The 20,591-nt window shown below is 49.2% G+C and overlaps 1 protein-coding gene across 3 annotated transcripts in view; it reads right to left on the reverse strand.

Moving 5' to 3' along the window:
• Positions 1–20,358, reverse strand: part of IGSF9 (immunoglobulin superfamily member 9) — a 104,166-nt gene extending 83,808 nt beyond the window's left edge. Inside the window, exons 1-3 of one of the 3 annotated variants that reach the window (XM_048511811.1) lie at positions 19,865–20,358; positions 8,716–9,115; positions 3,360–3,551 (exon numbers count right to left, since the gene is read on the reverse strand). In XM_048511811.1, the coding sequence (XP_048367768.1) occupies positions 3,360–3,551; positions 8,716–8,773 (250 nt within the window). In that variant the 5' untranslated portion in view covers positions 8,774–9,115; positions 19,865–20,358. Of the gene's footprint in view, positions 1–3,359; positions 3,555–8,715; positions 9,116–19,864 lie in introns of those variants that run through there. The other 2 variants (XM_048511802.1, XM_048511822.1) reach the window with 2 other exon arrangements.
• Positions 20,359–20,591: the final 233 nt, after the last annotated feature.

Here is a 20,591-nt window from a genome sequence, read left to right on the forward strand (position 1 = left end):
AAAGAAAAACTCTTCCATTGACTTCAAAGCTCCCCACTCCCCATTAACCAAAGTATTTTAAAATATTTTATACGCTTTCTAATAAATGTGCACTTAAGAATAACAGAGGCAGCAACCACTGTCTTCCAAGAGGTGTTCCTCTGGTCTCACACACATGTGAGAAAAGACTTTGCTATGATGATCACTTGTATGACACAAATATGATATTTTTCGTATGTAAGTAGATTTATAAGATGAATAGTTTGGATTTATATCCCACCTTTCTCTCCTGTAAGGAGACTCAAGGGGGCTTACAAACTCCTTTCCCCCTCTCTCCCCACAACAGACACCTGGTGAGGTAGGTGGGGCTGAGAGAGTGACTAGCACAGAGTCACCCAGCAGGAGTGTAGGAGTGCAGAAAAACATCTGGTTCACCAGATAAGCCTCCGCCACTCAGGTGGAGGAGTGGGGAATCAAACCCGGTCCTCCAGATTAGAATCCACCTGCTCTTAACCACGACCACACCAACATTATTGTTCATTATTATGAACATTATTGCTCATTCAAACATGCAGAGGACACACAAGAACAGACATCATGAGGCCACTGACAGAAACGTAACAAACATCTGGAAGCTTCCATGGGCCTCTATCTCTTCCAGAGGAACTGGGAGGCCACTGTGAGACTAGATGGACCACTGGTCTGATCCAGCAGGGCCCATATTATTATTATGGCTGTATTAAGTTCAGCCAGGTTCACACAGTCCCGAGCATGGCTTGTTTCTAAGCCTAAAGGGAAGAAGCCCAGTCTCCCCCCCCCCGCCCCCCCAAGTCAGAAAGCCAGCCAGCCACCAGCCCGTCAATTAAAGTGGGGTGAGAAACCCGGCTCTGCTCTGGGGCTCTTCCTGAGCTCTTCCTGTCTTGCTTGAACGGGTGCCCATTGATGTGTACAAAGTCCCGCTTCCTCTGGGAACCGGCCTGCCTGCTCCACAGCCTGTCCCACACTCCGCTGCCCGTCCCCGCACAGCCTGGGGCGATTGGAGGCTAGCTGGTTTCCGCTCTGATCAGATCTGACAGTGCGCGGTGGGCGACTCGCATCAGGGGAGTCCTGACATCCCGCCGAGTCCGGTGAGCCAAAATCCTGCAGGGGTCCGTGTGCATCACGAACCCTTTTGGAGCGGGGCTTATTTTTTCCAATTAAAAAGTAATTCTCCCTTCCTTCCCCACAAATGGGATTCCAACCGGTTCACGACAAAAGAGCAAAGATGGATATTATCATAGGTCAGCCAACCCTGTGGCGATAGCTGGGATTAAAACTGATATCTGGGCAACAGAGATCAATTCATCTGGAGAAAACGGCCGCCACGGAAGGTGGACTCAGTGGAATAACACCCCGGTGAAATCCTCCCAAATCCCACCCTGCATCCAAAAATGTCCAGGTATTTCCCAACACAGAGAAATCACAGTTCATAAGACCGTATTAAAATAGTAATGACTTAGCAGGGGTTATCTGGAATTTCGGGATAGTGAATGGAACTGGGGCTTATACCGGTATGTCAGCTAAGAAGAAAAGATTTGGCACAGGCAATTTATCCCACCCCAGAAAGACAATCACATGGCACAGCAAAACATTTAACTGATAAATACCAGAGACATCCTCAAATTCACCTATACCAAGGTAGTACATTGGCATTATTGCAAGCTTCCAAAATCCAGCTGTGCTCCTTTATCAGCTGCCCAACAAACCAAATCAAGGAAAAGAAACTTCTGCCTACATCAGGGGTCTTCAAACTATGGCTCTCCAGATGTTCATAGACTACAATTCCCATGAGCCCTACCACTTGGCCATGCTGTCAGAGGCTGATGGGAATTGTAGTCCATGAACATCTGGAGGGCCATAGTTTGAAGACCCCTGGCCTACATCCTTTTTGTTCTCCTGAGGGTCTCCAGCCCCAGGTGAGGCTTGGAGATCACCTGGAATTACAACTGACCTCAAGAAGACAGAGATCAGTTGCCCTGGAGAAAATATCTCCTTTCAGGGGTGGACTCCTTGGCATTAGGAGTCATAATTTACGACCTGCTGAGATACTTCCACTCCCCCAAACCCCACTATCCTCAGGCTCCAACCCCCGAACTCCAAGAATTTCCCAACACAGTGTTGGCAACCCCAGTCCTCTCTCCCGAACAGAAATTAAAACGGTATTTGCACAGATCCCCACCCCCCACCCCCAGCCACCTTTGGTATTATTTCGACACCACAACAAAGAGCAATTTGCCAGTTACACGCTCCTCCCCTCGATGTCGGGTGAATCAAAGACATTTGGATTTGCAGCAAACCTTGGTGCAGAGTTTTGGTTTCCCCACAAAACCTGGTAGTCTTTCTATTGTCGAGATATCTGTGAATATGTACGTCACATCCCTTCTGTTGTACATTTTTGCCCAGATTTATGTAGAGGTGATTTTGAAACGATTCTTGTTTTGATCCAATTGTTTTGAGACTGATTCTAAGGTCGATTCTGCACTTGCATTATCAACCTAAGTTCGAGCTGCGTTCGACCTAAGTGCTCCGCACAACCACTGGGATCAACGTGGTTTTGTACCAGCTTTGCCCCGTGTAACGGTCAAATTTCCGACTCCAGTTGGGAACTACTACTTTTTCAGGGAACCACGCTCGAACTCAGCTCAATTCCAGTAAAGTGCAGAATCTCTGGTGCCAGGAGTCCCCCCTTCAGCCAATCACAGCTGAGTGTTTCGGGCATGCATACAGCTGGCCAATCAAAAAACACCACCTTCGTCCCTCCATTCCTGTGGCGTTTTTTTTTAATAACGTGTGTGGGGATAGACGGAACATGGCCATAGAACAGTAGCCAATCGGAACAGAGCGGCGAAGAGGCACAGGATGATCCCGCCCTCCGAGCTGGGATCAAGCTGGTTGCAGTGGGGAACAACAATGGCTTCGACCTAGGTCAGTACCCTTCTCAGGGAACTGGGTCGAACCTATTTTAATCGTGTGCGGAATCGCCCTAAGTTGCCCCTCAGTTGTTTGAGGTTGGTGCATGCATTTGGTGCAGAGGTGTTCCAGGTGAACTGAAAAACTGGCACTGACAGACAACCGATGAGCAAAATGAGAGACTTTTATTCTCTCTATTACGGCCAGCTTCTTACCAAAATTAAGGCCAGGGGGGTCACAGTAATGGTGTCCAGCGGTTTATAGAGACCTCATAAACTTGATAACCAAAGACTCAAACTTCTCTGGCCACGTTTTTAGGAATATCAACAACATACCTCCCCGTCCACTGCAAAACCATTTTAGCTTGCCTCTTCGACAGTTTTACCGGACAGATCTGTGGTCCCGTTTCGGGTAGCAGAGGACAGACTTACCGACGTACTCCGGATCCACACGCGGGGAGTAGAGGCCAAACTTGATGAAAATGGGCAGGAGGAAGCCGAAGCGCACCCACTCGATGACATAGAGAGGGGGACTCGCCTCGTGCGGCTTGAGGAGATCACAGGCCAAGATAATGCTCTCACCTGTCCGGCCTACCACAGCGTGGGGCTCTGCGTCACCGTTACCTGCTGGTAGTCAATTGACAGAAAGAAACAATGAGGCTCAGAGGGTTCAAGTCCCCTCCACCCCATTATTGTATGCTTACATTTTTTGTCACAAAACAATTATTATAAAAGAGACTTGAGTTACACTGGCTGTGAGGCAGAAGAGATGGTGAAGAGCAAAAGGAGACCTCAAAAGACAAGATTTGGGGCAGCATTAAGAGTAGGAAAGTGGGCAACAGACCAATCTGCACCAAATAAATGAAGTAAAATGAAGAGGAACAACAGGAAGCAGAACATGATCCATTGTGAGTGTTAGTACATTTCCGTACATGCCCATGGCAGGCACAGAGGGCGGCATTTTTGTTCCATGTCTCGGGCTGTTCTCCCACAGTTTTGGGCAGCATGTTTAGTAGTCAGAATGTGTGAGAGTGAGACTAAGCTCTGGAAGAAGCAAGTTCGAATCCCCAGTTTTGCCACAGAAGTTCACTAGGTGGTCTTGGGACAGAGAGACACTCTTAGTCTAACCTGCCTCACAGGGTTACTGTAAGAACAAAATGGCGGAAGGACTTCCGACCTTCAGGTTGTAGCTAGCAATTTTCTGGGATTACAACTGATCTCCAGGCAACTGAGACCAGTTCACCTGGAGAAAATAGCTATTTGGGAAGGTGGACATGGAAGTTCCTCCCCAAATTTCATCCGTCTCCGGCAGCACCTTTAAAATCTCCAAATATTTCCCAACTTAGAGATGGAAACCTTAAATTAGGAGTGGCCAACCTACCCTGTTTCCCTGAATATAAGACATCCCCTGAAAATAAGATGTAGTGGAGGTTTTGCTGAAGTGCGAAATATAAGGCATCCCCCGAAAGTACGACGTAGCAAAGTTTTTGTTTGGAAGCATGCCCGACAAACAGAACACAGAAAAATAAGACATTCCCTGAAAATAAGACATAGCACATCTTTGGGAGCAAAAATTAATATAAGACACTGTCTTATTTTTGGGGAAACACGTCATGGTGCTCCAGATGTTCATGGACTACAATTCCCATCAGCCTCTGCCAGCATGGCCAATTGGCCATGCTGGCAGGAGCTGATGGGAATTGTAGTCCATGAACATCTGGAGCACCATAGGTTGGCCACTCCTGCCTTAAATGAAAGAGAGGAGAGATGCAGGTCGCTTTGGGCTTACAACATTCTCCTCTTCTCTATTTTATCCATACAACAACTCTGTGAGGGAGACTAGGCTGAAAGGTGACTGGCCCAACTTCACCCAACGGAGGGGCTACAGCTCAATGGCAGAGCCTGTGTTTTCCATGCAGAATGATCTAAGTTCAGTCTCTGGCATCTCCAGTCAGAAGTACCAGGGAACGGGTGATGTGAAAGACCTATACCAGTTTCAAGAGACAACAGAAAAGATGAAGAGTTTGGATTTATACCCCACTTTTCTCAACTAGAAGGAGTCTCAAAGGGGCTTACAAACTCCTTTCATTTCCTCTCCCCACAACCTACACCCTGTGAGGTAAGTGGGCTGAGAGTTCAGAGAACTGCGACTAGCCCAAGGTCACCCAGCTGGCATGTGTTGGGAGTGCAGTGGGGAATCAAACCCAAACACCACAATTGTTTGGAAGACAGTGCAACCCCACTCCAAATACCTCTCCAGGCTCCTCTCTGGGGCAACAGCTAGGGACCGGATTACGCCGGTCCTATACCAACTGCATTGGCTGCCAATCGAGTACCGGGTCATGTTTAAAGTTTTGGAATTGACCTTCAAAGCCATTCGCAGCCTTGGCCCTGCTTATCTGAGGGACCGTCTCTCCCTATATCGCCCTTCTAGGCCCTTCTGCTCATCGGAGGCGGACCTACTGGTGATCCCTGGCCCCAAGGCGATCCGGCTGGCCTCTACAAGGGCCAGGGCTTTTACGGCTCTGGCCCCTACCTGGTGGAACAGGCTTCCCGGTGAGATCAGGGCCCTGCGGGACTTACAAAGTTTCCGCAGGGCCTGTAAAACGGACCTGTTCCACCAGGCGTTTGGCCAGCCGGGATGATGTCAACTTTGCCATAAGAACATCTGGCCTCCCGTGGGTATATAAAGGGGGGGAGGGACGGGTTGAAGCCATCCGTAGTCTGGGTATTTTATGTATCATTTTATGTAAATTATATACTATGATGTTTTAAATTGTTTTATCATTGATGGACACCGCCCTGAGCCTTTGGGGAGGGCGGTATATAAACAAACAAACAAATTAATTAATTAATTCCCACCACCCTAGGCGAAAAGTCATGCTAGAAAGAGCAATTTGCATGAAATCCAACCGGGCCCCGCCAGTTTAAACAACAATTATCGCAGCAGGTTGCTTCCTGTCTTTTGGGAAGTTAAGGTTCATGCCTTGGATTGTACAGAGACTGTCGGGGAAGAAATTACGTGGGTGTGCTCGCACGTATCTTGCGATCGGGCAGGCACCACACTCGCAAATGCCCCTCGAGCATTTTCAAGCGTTGGATGGGAACGTTCACACAAAAGGCAGATGTTCTCAGGATTAGCAGAAGGGTGTGCAACCATCACTGAGATTCCACTAAGCAAAGCGTTCTGCAGCAAGCAGAAGGGGAAATCTTTGCCTGCTGAAACATGGGTTTGGTTAAGAAGTGAACGAACATGTGCGACCTTACACGTACATTTGGGTGCTGTGTGGTTTCCGGGCTGTATGGCCGTGTTCTAGCAGCATTCTCTCCTGACGGTTCGCCTGCATCTGTGGCTGGCATCTTCAGAGGATCATACAAAGGATCATTCCGGGCCATACAGCCCGGAAACCACACAGCACCCAAGTGATTCCGGCCGTGAAAGCCTTCGACAATACATCTTACATGTACACTTTTCCACATCTTCTCACACACAGCTTAGATTTTGCCAAGGTTTGAGACACTCCACAGTGCGCCACAACTTCTGCCGACGCTTTGCAGTTTCCCTCAAACTAGGATTCCAAGACTGATTCAGTTTTCATCGGCCAAGGAAAGAACAAACTTCCACGGTTCCTTGGGAAAGTGGAAGTCTCTAATTAGTCTGCTGAACAGGAGAGGAGGAGGAGGATCGAAGATCCCTCGGGCATGTTTGCATACCTCTGTGACAGGGGCTCGGTTCACATGCCATTAAAGGCACTAGGAGCCCTGCCAAGAAGATTTACGCTGGCAATATAAGCTCGTGTATTACTGCAACTAGACGGGGAAATCAAACGAGTGGAAAGTTAAAAGTTGCAGAAATTCCTAAGAAAACTGGGAAGTCACACACTCGGTTGCTCATGTAGGCTGAGCGCGCAAGAAAGTTACATTGACAGCTCCCATCGCCGAGGGGCTGGCAGCAACTGGTGAAGAAAATCAGTGGAGCACACGAGATAATATTTCTCAGTGGCAAATCTGACTTCTGAGTTTCCAGTGTGAGCAAACAATCTCTTACATTTGGGGCTCTGCATAGGCCGAGAGGTTGCGCTGGTAAATTCAAAATTTGGCTCTCGATTTTATATTTAAAAAAAATAAAAGTCTGTAGCCCTCAGGACTGCAATTATCTGCTTGGAAGGGAAGAATGTCCAGTGAAGAAAATGGAGGGCGGGTCTCCAACCTTTCTGAGCCTGTGGGAAACCTCTGGAATTCTGACCCAGGGTGGTGAGCGCCATCTCAAAATGGCTGCCCAAAGAGGTGGAGCCAACCTCAAACTATCAGGGAGTGAGGTGATGCATGGGCCCTGCCTAGCTCCTCCCCTTCATTTCCCTTCTTTTCCTTTTTTTATTAGTCCTGGCCTTAGATCGGGCGCCTGTGTATATACGTGTTTACACAATCTGGCTTTTTAAAATGTATTTATTGATTGCTGCTGAGTTTTAATGGTTTAATTTTTATGTTATATTATTTGCTGTCGGGAACAGCCGTGTTGGAAGCCGCCTCGAGCCCTTCGGGGATGAGGCGGCCTACAAATTTAATAAATAAAATAAATAAATAAAATAAACTGTAAAAGTGACTCTTCACTGTTTCAGGAAGAAGTTCTGATTAAAATGAACATATTGGTTGAAAATAAGGCTTGCCTTCAGTCACACAGTGAGGATCTTGCCCTGTAGCAGCAGCTGCAAGCGAAGCCATTTTTAAAAGTGCCCACAACCAATCAGACCTCCAGTGGCCAATCAGAAATCTTGCTGGGCAACAAAAGCTCCACTTGGCTGTGTTCAATTTGCAAGACAATTTGGCAGGTGCCAAGAAAGGCTCAGACAAGAGGAGCCACAGGTTTCAACTGCAGCCCTTGGCACACAGCTGAACTGCAACAGAAGGAGGAGGAGGAGGAGTTTGGATTTATACCCCACCTTCCTCACCTGTGATGAAACTCAAAATGGCTTACAAACTCCTTTCCCTTCCTCTACCCACAACAGACACCTCGTGAGGCAGGTGGGGCTGAGAGAGTTCCGAAGAACTGTGACTAGCCCAAGGTCACCCAGCGGGAACACAGGAGTGCGGAAACACATCTGGTTCACCAGATAAGCCTCCGCCACTCAGGTGGAGCAGTGGGGAATCAAACCCAGTTCTCCAGATTACAATCCGCCTGCTCTTAACCACTACATAACCACTGGGACCTACTGAAAGCTCTCAGACAGCGAAATGTGCACAATTCTAACAGAGCCTCGCCAAAGGCTAAAGAACAAGAGCGAGGGAATGCTCGTGTTTTTGAGCTGTGAAAGGAGAGACAGAAACCAAAGAACAGGGCGAAGGAGTAATCACCAGTATGAGTGAAACTGAAACCAATCGTTATCATGGGAGCAGAATCATATACAGCTGCATGGGCAGGCTGACCAGACGTCTCGTTTTTGGCGGGACAGTCCCGCCTTCAAACAATTTGTCCCGCGTCCCGCGGGTTATTTCAATTGTCCTGCTTTTTGGGAGGCTGCCGCACTGCCTTCTGGGGTGCAAGGCAGTGCGGCAGCCTCCCCCGTGTGCGGCCACAGGAGCACGGCTTTCTGGGCCTTGCTGTTTTCCGCCCTGTGATAGGGCGGGAAATGGCAGCGCCCCAGAAGGCCGTGCGCTCCTGCGGCTGTGCGCACGCAGCTGCCTACCCCCGTCCCGGTTCACAAAGGTGACCATCTGGTCACCTTATGCTTGGGCATTTTTTTATATACACCCCCACACCGCGAGTGACACCCCAGACACACGGCCTTACCCTCAGCGAAACTGCTGCAGACCAGGCCGAGGTAGACAGTCCATAAACACCAATTCATAGCACAGCTGCCAACGCAAGACCCTGCACAGCACCGCCCGGCCCAGATGCGTCCCTTTGCTGATCCACGGAGCCGTCAAGTCCTACACATGCGGTAGTGCCGGGATGGAACGCAAACTCGGGTTGGCTGTGAGACTCGAGATGGTTGCCGTTTGGAAGATCTTGGTCAGTGTTCGAGGCCTCCGGCGACGGTAGCTTGAAGCCCAGCCTCTATTTCTCATCCCCGCAGCGCCCTTTGAAAAGTATAGATTCCGGGGCTCCCAGAGAGAAAATGCCTTTTTGGAGACAGAAGATCCGGCAGCCACACTCTCCCGCCACAGTCGGCCTCAGCACGAGCCAAAGTCTGTAGAGCAGAATGTCAAAAATGGAAGAATTATGAAAAGTCCAGATGGACCTGCCCACAGGAGCCCATATGTACATTTGCTTCCCCGCGGGTTCACCACATATGCCCAGTTACTCTTTCACCAGCTCAATGAATTTCTCACAAGAAAGAAGTCCAAGGTTTTCAAAGCACTCCCCAGAAGAAAGAGGAGGAGGAAAAGAAGGAGAGTAGTACCGTGTTTCCCCGAATATAAGACAGTGTCTTATATTAATTTTTGCTCCCAAAGATGTGCTATGTCTTATTTTCAGGGGATGTCTTATTTTTCTGTGTTCTGTTCGTTGGGCATGCTTCCAAACAAAAACTTTGCTATGTCTTACTTTCGGGGGATGCCTTATATTTTGCACTTCAGCAAAACCTCTACTACGTCTTATTTTCACGGGATGTCTTATATTCGGGGAAACAGGGTAATATGGATTTATATCCCCCCTTTCTCTCCTGTAAGGAGACTCAAGGTGGCTTACAAGCTCCTTTCCCTTCCTCTCCCCACAACAGACACCCTGCGAGGTGGGTGGGGCTGAGAGAGCTCCGAAGAACTGTGACTCTCCCAAGGTCACCCAGCTGGCATGTGTTGGGAGTGCACAGACTAATCTAGTTCCCAAGATAAGCCTCCACAGCTCAAGTGGCAGAGCAGGGAATCAAACCTGGTTCTCCAGATTAGAGTGCACCTGCTCTTCACCACTACGTCACTGCTGCTCCAACCCTCAGCGTAATCAACCTGGTCCGACCAAAGCCAGGAGAAGTAAAGCAAAAGGAATTGGTCAAAATTCTCAAATCTCCCACAGCCAACTAGTTTCTCACTAGACAGCTGCTGCCTCAAATGAGAGAATGTGCAAGCGTGAATAAGCCAGCTCAGGATCCGTCAGTTCACATATTCAGCGCCGTTTCACATATTACGCCGGCCAAAGAGACTAACTCAAGATTTGCCTCCCAGAATTACGCTTGGGACATGCCAGGCTATACCCTGTCTGGCACTGAGGGGGTTCAATGTGAGTCTGGGCTGTACCACATCACAGAGGAAGAAGAGTTTGGATTTATACCTGACCCACCTTTCTCTCCTGTAAGGAGACTCAAGGCGGTTTACAAGCTCCTTGTCCAACAGACACCCTGTGAGGTAGGTCAGGCTGAGAGAGTTCTGAGAGAACCGTGACTAGCCCAAGGTGACCCAGCAGGCTTCATGTGGAGGAGTGAGGAATCAAACCTAGTTCGCCAGATAAGAGACCACCACTCCTGTGGAGTAGCAGGGAATCAACCCCAGTTCTCCAAATTAAAGTCCGCCTACTCTTAACCACTACACCAGGCTGGGATCATAATACAGTTGTCTGTGCTTCCACCAGAATATACACACATGGAAAAATCTGCCTGTCATGGGCCCCTTCCGCACATGCAGAATAATGCACTTTCAATCCACTTTCAGTGCACTTTGCAGCTGGATTTTACTGTGCGGAATAGCAAAATCCACTTGCAAACAGTTGCGAAAGTGGGTTGATTGTGCATTAATTCTGCATGTGCAGAAGGGGCCTTGGAGGAAGACTTGTCCCCAACATACCAGCTATAAAGGAAAACAAAATGAATTATTTTATTTATTTTATTTGGCTTCTAGGTCACGCTTCCCCATGAGGGACAAGGACATCTTGCACATAATAAAACACATAATAAAACATTAAACCCAAATAATAAAACATTAAATCCACGTAATAAAACATTAAAACCAACAACAGTGTTTTCTACTCAACATATCCATGCTCTCCAAAACAACCGGAGGGAGATGGAACAAACTCAAGAAGCCCCATAAAACCAAAATAGAGGGGAAGATAAAGGAGAGAAGGGAAGAGGAAAGGGGGGGGGGGAGAGAAGGGAAATAGGGAAGAGGAAAAGTAAGGGGAAATGGTGTAGTTCTCAACCATAGGCAGTGGTGGGATCCATAAATTTTAGTAACAGGTTCCCATGGTGGTGGGATTCAAACAGTGGGGCACGACGGGGGCTGGGCGGGGCATGACGGGGGGCAGGAGGGCATTCCTGCGGCGGCCAGCTGTATAAGAGTGACGCAGCCAAGCCGCGCGTTGAGTCCTTTGCAGGTGGGAAAGCGAGATGCACGCAGGCGCAGGCTGTATGCGCGCAGTGCACCTCCTGCTAGAACTGCTTCAAGTTCCCATGCGCTGAGAGGAGGGGCGAACGTAAGGCAAAAAATCACGTGGCAAAATCACCAATTAGTAACCCCCTCTCGGCCCACACAAATAATTAGGAACCTACTCTCGGGAACCTGTGAGAACCTGCTGGATCCCACCTCTGACCATAAGTCTGGCAGAAGAGATCCATCTTACAAGCCCTGTGAAACTGTGAAGTCCGGCAGGGCCTGGGCCCCACTTGACAGAGTATTTCCACATGCAACCCTCAGACGCAATCTAAAATGACACCGGGTCGCTTCCTCAATTAGAACTAGAGCACTGCAATGCGCACGTTTTAAAATACTTCTGGATGCCACGTATGTATGCATGCACGTTCTCTGCAATATCAGGCAACAACTCGGGTAGGTTCCCTCAGCTGTGATGGTGGGAAGTGCCAGAAAGTCACAGTTGAGAGGTCAGGGGGTTTTCAAGGCAAGAGATCATGGGAGGCGATTTGTCACTGCTTGCCTCTGCGTGGGCTGAGAGAGTTCAGAGAGAACCATGACTGGTCAAAAGACACCCAGCAGGCTTCATGTGGAGGAGAGGGGAATCGAACCTGGTTCGAGAATCCGCTGCTCTTAACCACTACACCACAATGGCTCCTCCCTTGGATAGGTTTTATAAAATGGTTTATACATAAATAATTGTATGCATTGGATCACAGACAGGACTATTGAGGAAGTTCCAGCTTTGCAAAAAAAAAAAAAAAGTGAAATGTTAGGGAAGGGGACATCCAAGCCTCAGTTAATGTTGTGAGGGAATGGAAAAATTAAAAGACAGGAAAGAAGATAAAGCTTTTCTTAGGAAGAGAGTTTTTGCTAGGCTAGCAGCATGAAGTATTTGATTTATATCCCCCCTTTCTCTCCCCAGGAGACTCAAGGCTTGGCACCCCCGTTCTTCCCTGTAACAAACACCTGCAGTGAGGTGGCAGGGGCTAAGAGAGCTCCGAGGAAGCAGAGGACATTTAGCTCAAGGTCACCCAGCTTGCATGTGTGACAGGACAGGTTGCCCTGACTCCCCAGGAGGAGCCTCCACAGCTCAGTGGTGGTGAGAGCATTGAATCCAAACCCCGTTCCTCCAGATTAGAGTTGAGCTCTAATCTCCTAGCCACTGCTGCTGTGCTAGTCAGTTAAGAAGCAGAAGAAGAAGAGGAAGAGGAAGGAAGCAGGCGCATAGGCATGAGTTTGGGATTTGCAGTATCCCCCCCCCTTTCTCTCTCCTGCAGGAGACTCAAAGGGGCTTTACAATCTCCTTGCCCCTTCCCCTCACAACAAAAAAAAAACCCAGTGGGAGGTGGGTGGGGCTGGGAGAGAGCTCCCAAGGAAGCTGTGACTAGCTCCAAGGTCACCCAGCTGGCGTGTGTGGGAGGCATGCAGGCTAATCTGAAATTCCCCAGATAAGCCTCCACAGCTCAGGTGGCAGTGTTGGGGAATCAAAACCCGGTTCTCCAGATTAGATACACGAGTACTCTTAACCCTCCCACGCCACTGTTGCTAGTCAAGTTAAGAAGCAAGAATTGAAGAAGAGGAAGAGGAAGGAAGAGGAGAGAGTTTGGATTATGATCCCCTTTCTCTCCTGCAGGAGACTCAAAGCGGGCTGACAATCTCCTCTTGCCTCCTCTTCCCCCTTCAAGGCAACAGCTGCCACACCTGTGAGGTAGGTGGGGTTGAGAGAGCTCCGAGAAGCTGTGACTAGCCCAAGGTCACCCAGCTGGCGTGTGTGGGAGTGTTCAGGCTAATCTGAATCACAGCTCAAATCTGAATCTCAAAAAGCCAGAGAAATTGATGGGAGTTTTTAAAAAATACATAACATCCCAACCAATCTCTGACCATCATTCCCAAACCATCACATAGACGTCCCACTTTTCCTGCGAATCCATCTGCCTGGCTCTCGCTAATGCTTCTTCTATACCGGCGCATTAATGGACACACTCTTGGGCTTTTGGAGCAAGGCTGCGGCAAATTGCTACGTCGAGAGAGCTTCCACTTGACAAGAAAGCTTTTTTTAAAACCGGCCCTTGCCTTCCCCTTTCTCACCATCACTTCAACCTCATTTTTCTCACATGTCTTTGGAAATACAAGGTCCCAGGAAACTTAGCCCTTTCTTGGACCCATCTGGAAGCGCTGGCAAAGGTGTTCACATGAACACACGTAAGCCACCTTATACTGATACAGACCTGTGGTCCATCAAGGCCAATAATGCCTTCTCAGATGGGCACTGGCTATCTTGGGTTTCAGGCTGATGTCTTTCACAACATCTACCACCTACTAGGAGCAGCAGTGGCGTAGGAGGTTAAGAGCTTGTGTATCTAATCTGGAGGAACCGGGTTTGATTCCCAGCTCTGCCGCCTGAGCTGTGGAGGCTTATCTGGGGAATTCAGATTAGCCTGTACTCTCCCACAAACGCCAGCGGGGGGACCTTGGGCTAGTCACAGCTTCTCGGAGCTCTCTCAGCCCCACCTACCTCACAGGGTGTTTGTTGTGAGGGGGGAAGGGCAAGGAGATTGTAAGCCCCTTTGAGTCTCCTGCAGGAGAGAAAGGGGGGATATAAATCCAAACTCTTCTTCTTCTTCTAGAGAGCCAGCAAGATATAGTAGTTCGCTCTAACCTGGAGAACAGGGTTTGATTCCCCACTCCTCCACATGAAGCCTGCTGGGTGACCTTTGGCCTTTGCTCTCTCCAAACTCTCTCAGCCCCACTTACTTCAAGGGAAAGGAAAGGAGTTTGGAAGTCGCTTTGAAGCTCCTTTCAATTGGGAAAAGCAGGTTATAAATCCAAACTCATCTTCTTCTACTCCTTTTTAATTGTAGATGCTGGGAATCGAGCCTGGGACCTTCAAGGATGCCAAGCTGAATTTCTGCCACTGAGCTACTGCCCCTCATTTGGAGCAAAGACACACACCCCTTCTCACCTTCCTGACATACAGGGTTTCCCCTCTTAATCTGAGACTCCCCTATGAAAGCAAGACCAAGAGACTCTCCTCCACCATCTCTTTTCACCTTCAGAGAACGTGACTTCTTTCCTCCTGCTGTCACATCCAATTTTTACAGTGTGTGTAAACTAAAAACACACACGTGTCCTGGAAATATACTCCACGCAGATTCCAGGCGGCTGAAACTCACGCTGACATGGGTGGTTCTCTCTGCCTGTTTCATCCCATTTGGTGTGTGCAAAACCCACTGCTGGAGAGACCTCGGGGAAGGCAGCAATTTGGGTGTGCGTTTTTCTTCTTGTTAAATTGGCTTTAATTTAAGGCAGGCAAGCCTTAAGAACATAAAAAGAGCACTATATCTGGTCAGCGGTCCTTCTCTTGATGTTGCCTCCAAACTCAGGCAATTCAAAGGTTTCCCGTCTCTGAATGCAGAACTTCCCTTTGGGTATCATTGCTAGTGGTATAGTGGTTAAGAGCAGCGTGGTGGAGTGGTTAAGAGGAGGAGGATCTAATCTGGAGAACCGGGCTTGATCCCCCGATCCCCCACATGAGAGGCAGAGTCTTATCTGATGAACCTAATTTGTTTCCCCACTCCTACATCTTAGGCCCCTTCCGCACACGCAGAATAATGCGCTTTCAAACCACTTTCACAACTGTTTGCAAGTGGATTTTGCCATTCCGCACAGCTTCAAAGAGCACTGAAAGCAGTTTGAAAGTGCATTATTCTGCATGTGCGGAATGAGCCTTATTTGGGTGACTGGGCCGGTCACAGTTTTTCAGAACTTCTTCAGTTTGACTTACCTCACAAAGTGTCTGTAGCGGGGAGAGGAAGGGAAAGGGGTTTGTAAGCCCCTTTGAGTCTCCTTACAGGAGATAAAAGTGTGGAGGGGTATCAATCCAGCTCTTCTAGTGGTCACTTTGAGACCTATCTTCCATGGACCTGAAGTCTATTCAGGTTAAAGAGAAAGAGGGAAAGCTAGGCTCATTTTGCACATGCAGAATAATGCACTTTCAAACTGCTTTCAATGCTCTTTGAAGCTGTGCGGAATGGCAAAATCCACTTGCAAACAGTTGTGAAAGTGGTTTGAAAACGCATTATTTTGCGTGTGCGGAAGGGGCGTCTTTTTCTTCAAAGCCTGAGCACACCAGCTGAAAATATTTATCGGGCTCCACGGGGCAACTCAAATGAATACCAAAACCATAGCTGGTGCTGGGATTCTGGTAGATCTGGAGCAGTTCGAGGCAGAGCGAAACCGTTCCTTCTGATTAAAGTTCAACAACCCAATACTTTCATTTTCTCCATCAAGAAAGGCCCCTTTTGCCTTCCACACGCCAACACGTCTTGGGTCGTCTTGCACTGCAGGCAAAAGTGACACCAGGAAGGACAGATGGCGTGGCCTTATTTTGGGTACTCTTCAGAAGGGCGGGGGGGGGGGGTTGTCATCCACAGGGCACGTGGCTGTGAGGGCCACGGTGGCCAGATTGTAGAAAACCCTTTCCGATCGCATCGCTCAGGTGCCAAATTTATTCTTCTGTCGGGTGTCCCTGAAGGACCTTTCGATTGACTGACTGATTCGCTTACTTCATTTCTCATCTGCCTTTCGTATTGAGACTCAGGGTAGGTGACAGACTCCCTCGGGCGGTCTGTAACTCTCAGATGGATCTCAGCCGGCAACATTTGGCCTGGCTGACAGTTGCTGGTGCCGGGGTATTTGTCTAAAGAGCAAAGTCTCATTCCTTTGGATTGACTGGGACGGGGCGGGGTGACATGTCAAATAAATCAATGAAAAGGCCATGCTGCAGGAACCAATAATGGTACCCAGTCCCCTCAGAATTTAGCTGATCCCCTCTCCCTGATCCATAACTAGGTTTCTCTGTTGAGCCCGGTTGTTCTGAAATATCTGGGGTCTTGTTCACAGTCGGATTAACACAAGGCGCTCCTTGTAAATATTTAAGGGGAAAGGTGTGCACAATCCAGCAGCAAAACTAAAGTTAAGAAGAAGAAGAAGGAGGAGGAGGAGGAGGAGGAGGAGGAGGAGGAGTTTGGATTTATATTCCCCCTTTCTCTCCTGTAGGAGATTCAAAGGGGCTGACAATCTCCTTTCCCTTCCCCCCTCACAACAAACACCCTGTGAGGTGAGTGGGGCTGAGAGAGCTCCGGGAAGCTGTGACTAGCCCAAGGTCACCCAGCTGGCATGTGTGGGAGTGCGAAGGCTAATCTGAATTCCCCAGATAAGCCTCCACAACTCAAGTGGCAGAGCGGGGAATCAAACCCGGTTCCTCCAGATCAGCATGCACCTGCTCTTAGCCACTACGCCACTGCTGCTCCTTAAGCCATGGCAATCATTCTGTGGCTGGCTCCGCCTCCTCCAGCAGCCATTTTGTGGCAGCCATTTTATTGCCGTGCCTTAGAATTCCATATGTGCTCACAGGCTCAAAAATGTCGAGCATCCCTGACTTGGAGGCTCAGACTAGGATTTGGGAGGCCCAGGTTTCTACCCCTACTCTATCCGGGAAGCCTGCTGGATGGCTACAGAGCAATCTCTTTCTCTGCCAACCTCACAGGGTTGTGGTAAGGATGATGGAGATGAGAAAAATCATGCACGCTGCCTTGAGCTCTGGGAAGGAAAGGAGGATCAAACCGTACCACATACATTTCATTAGAAACACAGAATTCTGGGAAATGGGGAACAAAATGGAAGCCTCACGTGTGGAAACGCTCCTTCTCTCTACCAACTGATAAGGCTGGAAGGAGAAGGGGTGGCAGCCAAGGACTCCTCCATCTTGGCTGGGTCAAACTTCAGCTGAGCTCTCTTCCACATTCTTCCATCATGCCTGGACCAGAATTTTCACCAACATCATATTTTGGGTATTTGCACTAGTTTGCAGCACTTAAAAATCCCCTTGCTAGCCAATTTTTTGGGAGGCGAAAAGCAGCGTAGCCCAAAAGCGAAACAAACCCAAAGCTGACTTTGAGTCCACCTCCCCTTCCAATTTGTTTAGAAATTTAGAATGTGAGCTCTTTGGGGCAGAGACCTCTCTCTTTCTTATACTGCATCGGTGGCTTTTCTAGCCACTGTGCTGTCAGCAGCTACAACAGCCAAGGTGGGGTTTTCACAAATGCATATTAGAGGATTCACTTCTCAAAGGTTCCCATTCAGTTCTGTTGTCTGTACTATGTAATTTAAGAAAAATTCAGGCTTGGTCACCTGTTTGCTTGGGGCCAGTAAAGGATCCCCTCCTGGTGACCCGGCAGGGATATTTCATGAACTTGGAAGGGGGGGGGGGGTGAGTGGTCTCTCCTTTTCTCAGGCTTCATGCAGCTTTAACTATCCATGAAAAATATTCAGTAGATATACTGTAATATCTTCTACATTGTTATCAAGCAGTGTGATCCATTTTTATTACATGACAGAGTCAGCACGGGGAAGTGGTTAAGAGCAGTGGACTTTAACCTGGAGAACTGGGTTCATTTCCCCACTCCACCGCACGAAGCCTGCAGGGAGACTTTGGGCCAGTCACAGTTCTCTCTGAACTCTCTCATTCCCACCCAACTTGCAAGCTGTCTGCTATTGGGGGGGGGGAGGCAATTATAGGCCACTTTGAGACTCCATATAGGACAGAAAAGCAGGGGATAATACCAGCTATTATTATTATTATTGCACATATTGTGTGCATTTTAAGTGCCACCAGCTTGCTTCCAGCTCACGGCGAGTCTATGACTTAATGGCCTCCAAAACATTTTATCGCCAACAGCTCAGCTCAAGTTTTGCAAACTGAGGGTCGTGGCTTCCTGTATAGAGTCAATCCATCTCATGTTGGGTCTTGTCTTGTGTAGTGGAGTCTCCTTCTTTGGAGGTTTTTAAACAGAGGCTGGATGGCCATCTGTTTGGAGTGCTTTGGTTGTGTGTTCCTGCCCTGTAGGGGTTGGCTTGATGGCCCTCGGGGTCTCTTACAACTCTATGATTCTATGATTCCTCTCTTCCTGTTGCCTTCTATTTTTCCTGGCATTATTGTCTTTTCTAGTGAGTCTTGTTTTCTCATGATGTGACTAAAGTACAAGGGTGGGCATATACGCTGATATTTATACTGGTCCTTTTTACACGCTTTAATGATTTTGTTACCCGTCTTGAGTCTCAGCAAGGGAAGTGAACAATAAATGAAGCAAAATGAAGAAATACATAAAAAAAGGGATAACGTTCTGCTGGGGAGACTAGTTTAAAAAGTTTGCACTGGCAAGTAACTTGATTTGCAAGGGGAGAACGGCAGCCTATAATAGCTTTGATGATTCGGCTCAGGGGATTTCTTTTTTAAAATCGCTGATGACTGTCTGAAAGAGCAGACCACCCTCTCTTTGCATGCAAACCACACCTCCAAACTGCCAAACCCAATACTTGGCAGGGGACAAGATTTCTACTCAGGCACTTGGGATGAAAACAAATCAAACGATTCTCGGAGCAGTGAAATCCCTCCAGACTAGAGCGCAGCCTATCCTGCTTCCCTCTGGCTGATCCCCGCGGGAAAACATCCAGCCTACTCCACGGTTCCATCTGCTTTCGCGGGCTACAACTGGAAAAGTTCCAAACCTCCCGCCTCAGATGCCTCTTTTTGATTCTTTTAGCAGATGCGCCAGCACTCTTCATGCGCTGGCTTAACGGACGAATTACCACTTCCTCCACCTTCTCTGGCCAAGAGGGAAAAAATAGGCAATGAGAATGACCGCTGAGGCTAATAAAGATTACGATGAACGATCCATTTTGTGTCTCGCTCTGTCAAACGGCCAAAGCACCACACTGGGACACTGGGTATGAGCCAGTGTATTGCATCACAAATTAGATACAGCGTCAAGACCCAGACAAGTCTCTGTTCTGATAGTGGTGTAGCTAGGGGGTGTACAGGGGGGCTGGAGCCCTGGGCGCCACCTCCTGGGGACGCACTGCTGACTGTCCTAAACAATCAGCAGTGTGCCCCCAACTGCTGACTGTCCTAAACGTCCTGGGAACAGTTTAGCCCTGGGTTACCAAGTCCCAGTTTGCTTCGAGGCATCTCCAATACAGCTCTCCGTCTTCCCTTCCATCCCTGCAAAAGTGTCCAGCCGAGCAACTCCCAAGATCCAGTTATTTTGCTCTAAGATGGAATAAGGGCCTGTCCCAGAGGCCAGAATCCGGGCCAGAGACCTCCTAGTTCTCACCACTAGACTCCACTGCCTGCACATTGTTCCTGGAAAAAGTAGCCAGGGAGCTTTTGGTTTTTCTTTTTTTCTAAAAACTCCCGGGCAGAGTTGCAGTTGCATTCTGACCCAAACTGCTGCATTCTTTCTGCCTCCCCTGAGAGTAGGCAAAGGGACCCCCCCCCCCCCGCCACAGTCCTGGTATTTGGGCCCCAAGATCCCGTTCGCAATCCCGCCCGAAACGAGAAAGAAAGCCAGCGATTTTCCAACACTCCCTCCCCGATAACTCCTGCAATGTATCAGTCCGGGACGCCAAGAAACCTGGGCTGCTCCAACCACTAGGCAACACTTCCTCGGAGCTAGGAAGTGACGCGACCCGACAAGAAAAGCTCTGGCTCTCCGACCCACTCCAGGGGGGCGACCCAGGCGTCCGGAGAGCTTTACCTGCGCACGGATTCCGCTCTGCTATGCCCTCTCCCCGGGAGGTCTCCGCTTTCCCGGCCAGGCTCTGCGCTCCGGTAGCCGGCTCCATCAACAGGTGCCCCAACCAGCCCGCCGCCGGCTGCAACCGCGCGTCTTGCTCGCCCTCCGCTCCGGAGCTCACTTTCCCACCTGGGACCTTGGAACGGGGCTCCTTCGCGCCACTGGGATCCAGAGATCGTGTCTTTTTGCAACGCGCAACTCAGTTTGCACCCTCAATACCTCCTTGCATTTTTCACCCCCTTGCAAGAAATTTGCAGTTTTTCCACCTTCCCCCAAATCCCCATAGGATGCGCGCAAGTCTGCTGCGCGCACCGGCCCCAGCGCCTCTTTCACTCGCCTAGCCAAGCTTTTGGCCAGAACTTGGAACACAATAGAGAGGCGGGGCTTCCCCACCGCGTCCCCGCCCCAAGCCTCTTTGTTGCCACAGGGACAGCCAATCGGGGGTCCAGAAGTCCCCCTTGCACCTTCCAAACCCTCCAATCCGCGGGCACCGAAAGGCGAGCCCGGAGCGCTTTAAAGAGGTGTGCGGCCCCGTGGATCACTGGAGGGTGGGTTTGCAAAGGATTCTGGGAATTGTAGTTTCTCCTTGAAACCGGGCGATTGATGTGTTGAACTGACGCGCCTCCTAGCGGAATGGGGTTTTCTGCAAGTTAGAAGGGGAGGAGGCTCCTTTTCCTGACTGGGTGGG

This window comes from Sphaerodactylus townsendi, linkage group LG01, assembly GCF_021028975.2.
Source record: "Sphaerodactylus townsendi isolate TG3544 linkage group LG01, MPM_Stown_v2.3, whole genome shotgun sequence".
Taxonomy (NCBI): Eukaryota; Metazoa; Chordata; class Lepidosauria; order Squamata; family Sphaerodactylidae; genus Sphaerodactylus; species Sphaerodactylus townsendi.